Source organism: Myotis daubentonii, chromosome 5 (genome assembly GCF_963259705.1).
Source record: "Myotis daubentonii chromosome 5, mMyoDau2.1, whole genome shotgun sequence".
NCBI lineage: Eukaryota > Metazoa > Chordata > Mammalia > Chiroptera > Vespertilionidae > Myotis > Myotis daubentonii.
The window spans coordinates 4839257-4846698 of NC_081844.1; the positions used below are offsets into that span (position 1 = coordinate 4839257).

At 53.8% G+C, this 7442-nt stretch overlaps 1 protein-coding gene across 1 annotated transcript; it reads left to right on the forward strand.

Moving 5' to 3' along the window:
* Positions 1-3778: 3778 nt before the first annotated feature.
* On the forward strand, positions 3779-4571 carry LOC132234453 (E3 ubiquitin-protein ligase TRIM52-like). The gene has a single exon (XM_059695427.1). It carries the CDS (start codon positions 3840-3842, stop codon positions 4569-4571), a length of 732 nt encoding a protein of 243 aa, XP_059551410.1. The 5' UTR covers positions 3779-3839.
* The last annotated feature ends 2871 nt before the right edge of the window (positions 4572-7442 follow it).

Below are 7442 nucleotides of genomic sequence, written 5' to 3' on the forward strand. Positions count from 1 at the left end.
AGGAGGGGAGGCCCTGAGCTGGCTTCTAGGGGCTCTCCAGTGGTTCTTAAGCACGCGGCCTCCCTGCTCTTCCCTGCTCTGCACCAGGGGAGAGGAGGCAGGAGGAACTGTCCTGGCTTCCTGGAGCTCCATCCAACCCCCATCCTGATCCAGAGGTGAGCATCTTCACCAGCTAGGCAGGTGACTGAAGAGAAAGCCCACTGAGATCAATGAGTCAGGCACAGGCAGAGCTGAGGTCTCCCTAAAGTCCCTGATGGTCAGACCACACCCCTCCTGAGCTCCCCAAGTTTATGCGCTACAGAGATTGGCGGTATGTGCCAGGCTGGCCTGCTCTGGGGAGGTATCTGGCAAGGAGAGACCTGGGGGTGTACTCCAGCATTTCTTTTTTTCTTTTAATATATTTTTATTGATTTCAGAAAGGAAGAGGGAGGGAGAGATGGAAACATCAATGATCAATGATGGGTTGCCTCCTGCACGCCCCCTACTGGGGATTGAGCCCGAAACCTGGGCATGTACCCTGATGGGGAATGGAACCATGACCTCCTGGTGCATAGGTTGATGCTCAACCACTGAGCCACACAGACCCGGCCCAGCATTTCTGCTATAGTCTCCAACTCTTAGCCTCCTGGTCTAGCCCAACCTGCCCCAGTAAGATGATCAAAGTGTAGGGGACTTTAAACCCAAGTTTTAAACAATAATAAGTAAGATGTACTAACAACTAAACATATGTATCCTTCTGACCCAGCAAGTCCACTCCCTAACCTTATGCCCAGGAGAAGGAATTGCACACTTATATTCACCACACGACAGAAGCACCGTCCATGTCCATAATAAGCCCCAAACTGCAAACAGCACCAATGCCCACCAACAGAAGAACAGATAAACATGTGTGCTCTATTTACACACGGAGTATTTATACCAAAGGGTAATGAACAATTACTACATACAAAGGCATGGGCAAATCTGCACATGAAGTGAAATGAGAAAAGCTAAACGTAAAAGCATGCACTGTGCGGTAGCAAGCTCTGTACTGTATGATTTCATTTCTCTGAAGTCCACCAACAGACAACACTAATCCCTCGCTAAAGAGGTCGGGATAGTGGGACATTCAAGATGGCGAAGGCTGAAGCTACACTCACCTCCTCCCAGGACCAAACTGGAATTACAACTAAATGAAACGGCAATCATCCTGAACAACCAACTGAAGACTAACTGAAGAGAAATCTTCTCACCAAGGGTTTACAGAAGAGACCGCTGAGACTGGTACATGGGGCAGAGAAGAGAAAACGCTGGACCCCTCCCACGGCCAGTGGCTGAGGTTCCGGAGGGATATCTCAGCTGTGGGGGTCCCCCTGAGAAGCATCCGGTCTAAACCCCAGGCCCGCTCCCCAGTGCAGAGCACCAGAGCTGGGAAGAGGCACCCACATAACATCCAGCTGTGACAAGCAGGGGAGTGTCTGTCTGCCAGGGAGAGTCAGAAACAGACTCATAGACGGAGAACAGACTGGTGGTTGTCACACGGGCGGGGTTTGGGGAACTGGGTAAAAGGAGTGAAAAGATGAAGAAGTTCAGATTGGCAGTTACAAAACAGTCACAAGGGCATGAAGTACAGCCCAGGGAACATAGACAATAATATTGTAATAACTGTGGCTTGTGCTAGGTGGGTGCTGGACTTACCAGAGGGATCACTTCGTAAGTTATATAAATGTCTGACCACTATGTTGTACACCTGACACTAATGCAGAATAATACTGAATGTAAAATGTAATTTACAAATAAACAAATGTTACTATTGAAAAAATAAAATAAAAGCTGCTTGTCTACAAAAAATCAACCAATAAATGCATAAATAAGTGAAACAATTATCATTTTTTCTCTCTCTTTCCACCCCCTTCCTTTCTCTCTCTAAAAATCAATGAATAAAATTTTTTTAAAGAGACTTAGTAGAATAGCCAGCTGGCGTGGCTCAGTGGTTTCAGTATTGACCGTTGAACCAGGAGGTCACGGTTTGATTGCCCGTCAGGGCACATGTCGGGGTTTCGGGTTCTTTCTGCGGTGTGGGATGTACAGGAGGCAGCCGATCTCTCTCATCATTGATGCATATATTCTTTCAAATTAGTGTTTTGGGTTTCTTTGGATATATTCCCAGAAGTAGAATTGCTGGGTCATAAGGCAGTTCCATTTTTAATTTTTTGAGGGAACTCCATACTGCTTTTCACAGTGGCTGCACCGATTTGGATTTGCATGAACAGTGTTGGAGGAGTCCATTTTTCTCCACATCCTTGACAACACTTGTTTGTTGACTTATTGGTAGTAGCCATTCTGAAAAGTGTGAGGTGATATCTTATTGTGGTTAGAATTTGCATTTCTCTGATGACTGGTGACACTGAGCATCTTTTCATATGTCGGTATTGGATCAATATATGCAATATACTTTCTACTGAGGGTCAGGTAAACATAGTAACAAAACCGCTTAGAGAACCTTCGATGGACGGTAACCACACGCCTATAACTCTGTACTCCTCGAGGGGACTGATTGTCTTACCCGTTTTTTGTTACTGCTGCTCCTGAAACGTGGATAGATTGGAGTGGATGGATAAATGAGTGGATTCTGCATAAATGACTGGAGGGAAGAATGGAAATGCATGGATGGGCGAGTGGGTGGTGAATGGAGAGGGAAGTGTATACAGAAGTTGGTGCGGGCACGCGGAGTCCGCGGTGCCCGAGGGGCCGCGGGGCGGTGGAGATGATCGTAGAAGTGAAGGTCGCGGGAGAAGTCAGGGCTGAAGCAGAGGCTCTGCAGGCAGCAAGGAAGGGCGCACCGGTTTGAAAAGGTAAGTTGGAGGCACACAAATCCCAGACAGACACGTGGACCTCGAGGCCACTCCACGCTACCGCCAGCTCAGCCCCACGTGGCTCCTCCGTCCTCCCGGCACGAGGGCCTCGGGCTGGCAGTGCCCAGGCGCCCCGCCCTCCAGATCGGCCTCGGGGCGGCTCTCCGAGCGGCTGCGGAGCTGTGTCTGCGGGTGGGAGCGCATCTCAGGCCGCTCGATAGCTCCGGCACTCCTCCGCCTCCACGCCTTCCCTGCCCGCGGCGCCCTGTCCCGGCGGCTCGGCCCCGCGCACCATAGAGACGAGGTCCGCCGCCGGCCCAGACCGCCCCGTGCGGGTTAGAGCGCCCTCTCCCGGCATCTTTGGTCGCCGGGAGCCGTTAGAAAGCCCAAGTCCGCGGACGCTGATTGGGCAAACGCTGAGGGAGGGAAACGCGTGCCGGACCCGCGTTCGCTCGCTGAGCCTCGACGGCCAGTGGGCCCGTGGGGCGCGGCCGGGAACCTGGGCCTCGAACTCGGAAGAGCCTGAGAGGGAGCAAGGCTTCCCTGCGCCTGAGGAGGGGGAGGAGGAGGAGGAGGAGGAGGAGGAGGAAGAGAGGAGGAGGAGGAGGAGAAGGAGGAAGAGGAGGAGGAGGAGGAGGAGGAGGAGGAGGAGGAGGAGGAGGAGAGGAGGGGGAGGGAAGGAGGAGGAGGAGGAGGAGGAGAGGAGGGGGAGGGAAGGAGGAGGAGGAGGAGGAGGAGAGGAGGGGGAGGGAAGGAGGGGGAGGAGGAGGAGGAGAGGAGGAGGAGGAGGAGGAAGAGAGAAGGAGGAGGAGGAGGAAGAGAGGAGGAGGGAAAGAGGGGGAGGGAAGGAGGGGGAGGGAAGGAGAGGAGGAGGAGGAGGAAGAGAGAAGGAGGAGGAGGAGGAGAGGAGGAGGAGGGAAGGAGGAGGTAAAGGAGGAGGAGGAGTCCGGAGTCGCTCACAGTGTCCCGCTCCTCGACGCCAGCACCTGCCGGCGGCGCATCGAGATGGCCGGCCACCGCCCTGCTCACAACCTCGTGCAGAGCCTGCAGGAGGAGGCGGTGTGCGCCATCTGCCTCGACTACCTCACGGACCCCGTGTCCATCGGCTGCGGGCACAACTTCTGCCGCGGGTGTGTGACCCAGCTGTGGGGCAAGGACGACGAGGACCAGGCGGTGGGGGCCACGGGCGGGTGGGACCACTCCATTCGGGAGGTTTTGTACCAGCAGAGCGCGGGCGAGTTGTTCCAGGGCCCGGAGGAGGGACCCTGGGTGGCAGGCGGTGGCATCAGGAATTGGGACGACGCGTGGGTCCCGGAAGAGGAGGAGGAAGAGGGGGACTATTACCGAATTGACATCTACGAGGGAGAGGCGGTGCTGGACGACTGGTATGAGGAAGATTGGTACTTTGTCCCGGTCCCGCCGCCGCCCCCGGCCCCCCGCCGGCGGTTCACCTGCCCCCAGTGCCGCCGGAGCTTCAGGAGCCGCAGCCTCCGCCCCAACCTGCAGCTGGCCAACATGGTCCAGGTCATCCGCCACCTGCGCCCCGACCTGGTCTCGGGGAGCCTGGGGGGCGCGCACGGCGTCTGCTCCGAGCACCAGCAGGCCCTGAAGCTCTTCTGCGAGGTGGACGAGGAGGCCATCTGCGTGGTGTGCCGGGAGTCCAGGAGCCACAAGCAGCACAGCGTGGTGCCGCTGGAGGAGGTGGAGCAGGAGTACAAGGTGAGCGGCCTACATTAAGGGGGCATGGGAGTTTGGACAGGAGTTGGCAGGGATGGGTACTTGTTTAGTCTTTTTTTGTTAGAGATTTGGGGGCGGGGGGGGGGGGTTACAGAGGAGAAAGATGAACACACCAGGACAGAGGCTGAGGCTGTCCTCCCCAGAGGAGGCTGAGCAGACAGAAGCTGACCATTGTCAGTCAGCCTAGGCAGAGGGACAGAGGTAACAGATCCCTGGCATTAATTTCCGTCTGACCTGAGTTCTGAGTTTATCCCTAACCAAGACTCCAGAACTCTGAACACATAGAAATGGAAAGCTGAGGTACTTGAAGATAACAGACTTCTCAGCACAAGCAGAATCAGAATGTAACTGGGCTACTGCGGGCAGCTGGCCACGCCCCACACCAACTGGCCATGTCCTGGTCACTTTGCTTCCCCGGTGTGATGTAGAGTGAAGGACTTAGGATCAGGTGACCGGTCTCATCTTAGGCAGGTTTCAACCTGTTAGCGTTATTTTTCCCCTAGGCTTGTTACAATTAAAAGAGATCACGTGTGCCCTGGCCAGTGTGGTTCAGTTGGTCGTGTTCTCCTGTGCACCGAAAGGTCACCAGTTCATTTACCGGTCAGGGCATATGCCGAGGTTGTGGGCTCAATCCCCAGTCAGGGTGCGTGCAGGAGGCAGGCGATTGATGTTTCTTTCTCTCCCCGTCCCTTCCTCTAATATACATATGAGAGAGAGAGAGAGAGAGAGAGAAAATATCATGCGCGTTAAAATATTTTATAAACCATAAGGCACTAATCAGATGTTTACTTTTATATTTTACTTTCCTTTTTGTCTTCCCTTCTTTGGATTTTGACCTGGTTAATGCCTTGCTTTCTAGTTCTCATCCTGAGTATTAGAAAGTTGACTCAATGACAAAAGTCAGTGTGAATACTAACTTCCTTACCAGAACCTAGGTGATGTGGCCCCTTGCAGTACCCAAGGAAGAAGTTGTCTTCAGGCCCAAAAAGTCTTAACCTGGTGGATATTTAGTAGCAGCTACTCACATCTCAGTAGTGCTTTACAATTTATAAAATGTATTTCCTCATGTTCTCCTACAGCAGTGATTTTCAAACTGTGGGTTTTCACCATTTAGTGGCTCTTAAAATAAATGAGTCATGCCCAGCATTATTTTAAAACTAAATAGAAAATATCACTGTGCATGGAGCATAGGAAGATATCCTGTATAATAAAGAGGTAATACGCAAATTGACCATCATTCCAGCGCACAAGATGGCCGCTGCAGATGGCCCCCCCCCATGTGGTCAAAGATGGCCGCCACAAGATGGCCAGCAGGGGAAGGCAGTTGTGGGTGATCAGGCCAGCAGGGGAGGGTAGTTAGGGGCAATCAGGCCTGCAGGAGAGGGCAGTTGGTGCGGGGGGAGAGGGACGGACCAGGTCTGCAGGGGAGGGCAGTTAGGGGTGACCAGGCCGGCAATGGAGGGAAGTTAGGGGCAATCGGGCCAGCAGGGGAGCAGGTAGGCGTCAATCAGACTGGCAGGGGAATGGCTAGGGCAGCCGTGAGCAAACTATGGCCCGCGGGCTGAATCCGGCCCATTTGAAATGAATAAAACTAAAAAAAAAAGACTATACCCTTTTATGTAATGATGTTTACTTTGAATTTATATTAGTTCACACAAACACTCCATCCATGCTTTTGTTCCGGCCCTCTGGTCCAGTTTAAGAACCCATTGTGGCCCTCGAGTCAAAAAGTTTGCCCACCCCTGGGCTAGGGGGTGATCAGGCTGCAGGCAGAGGCGGTTAGGGGCAATCAGGTAGGCAGGCAGGTGAGCAGTTGGGAGCCCGCAGTCCTGGATTATGAGAGGGATATCTGACTGCCTGTTTAGGCCCAATCCCACTGGGGTCCCAATTGGAGAGGGTGCAGGTTGGCCTGAGGGACCACCACCCCCCAGTGCACAAATTTCATGCACCGGGCCTCTAAAATATATATATATACTAGAGGCCCAGTGCACAAAAATTGTGCACTCAGGGGGTGGGGAGGTCCCTCAGCCCGGCCTGTGCCCTCTCGCAGTCTGGGACCCCTCGGGGGATGACCATCTGCTGGCTGAGGCCGGTCCCCGGGAGATTGGGCCTAAGCTGGAAATCAGACATCCCTCTGGCAGCCCGACAGCCCTCTGGGGATGTCCACTTGCCAGCAGGGAGCAGGCCTAAACTGCAGTAGGACATTCTTAGCGCTGCTGAGGAGGCAGGAGAGGCTCCCACCACCACCACTGTACTGGCAGCCATCAGCCTGGCTTGTGGCTGAGCAGAGCTCCCCCATGTGGGAGCGCACTGACCACCAGAGGGCAGCTCCTGCATTGAGCATCTGCTCCCTGGTGGTCAGTGTGTGTCATAGTGACCAGTCATTCCCAGTCCTTCTGCTGTTAGGGTCAGTTTGCATATTACCCTTTTATTATATAGGATAGAAGCCTGGTGCATGGGTGGGGGCGGCTGGTTTGCCCTTCAGGGTGGGGGTCCCACTGGGGTGCCACTGGGGTGCCTGGCCAGCCTGGGTGAGCGGCTGATGGCTGTTTGCAGCTGGTCACACCCCCTTCAGAGTGGGAGTCCCAACTGGAGTGCCTGGCCAGCCTGGATAAGGGGCTGATGGCTGTTTTCAGGCAGGCCAAGCCTGCACCTGAAGCTCCAAGACTCTCCTTTTTGTCTTATTCTGGGATTTATTTACCTTCTGTAATTGAAACTTTGTTGCAGCTCCAGCTTAGATGCCGGGCTGTCTGAAAGCAGGTCTCTGGGGTTTGTTTCACTTCTATAATTGAAACATAGTTTCATTTAAGATCTGTTGCTTTCAGGCTCAGAGCTAGGCGCAGCAGGCGGGGAACCTTGGCTTCCTCCATT

Coding starts and splice junctions, on each gene's coding strand:
- LOC132234453 (XM_059695427.1), top strand. CDS start 3,840: ATGGCCGGCCACCGCCCTGCTCACAACCTCGTGCAGAGCCTGCAGGAG.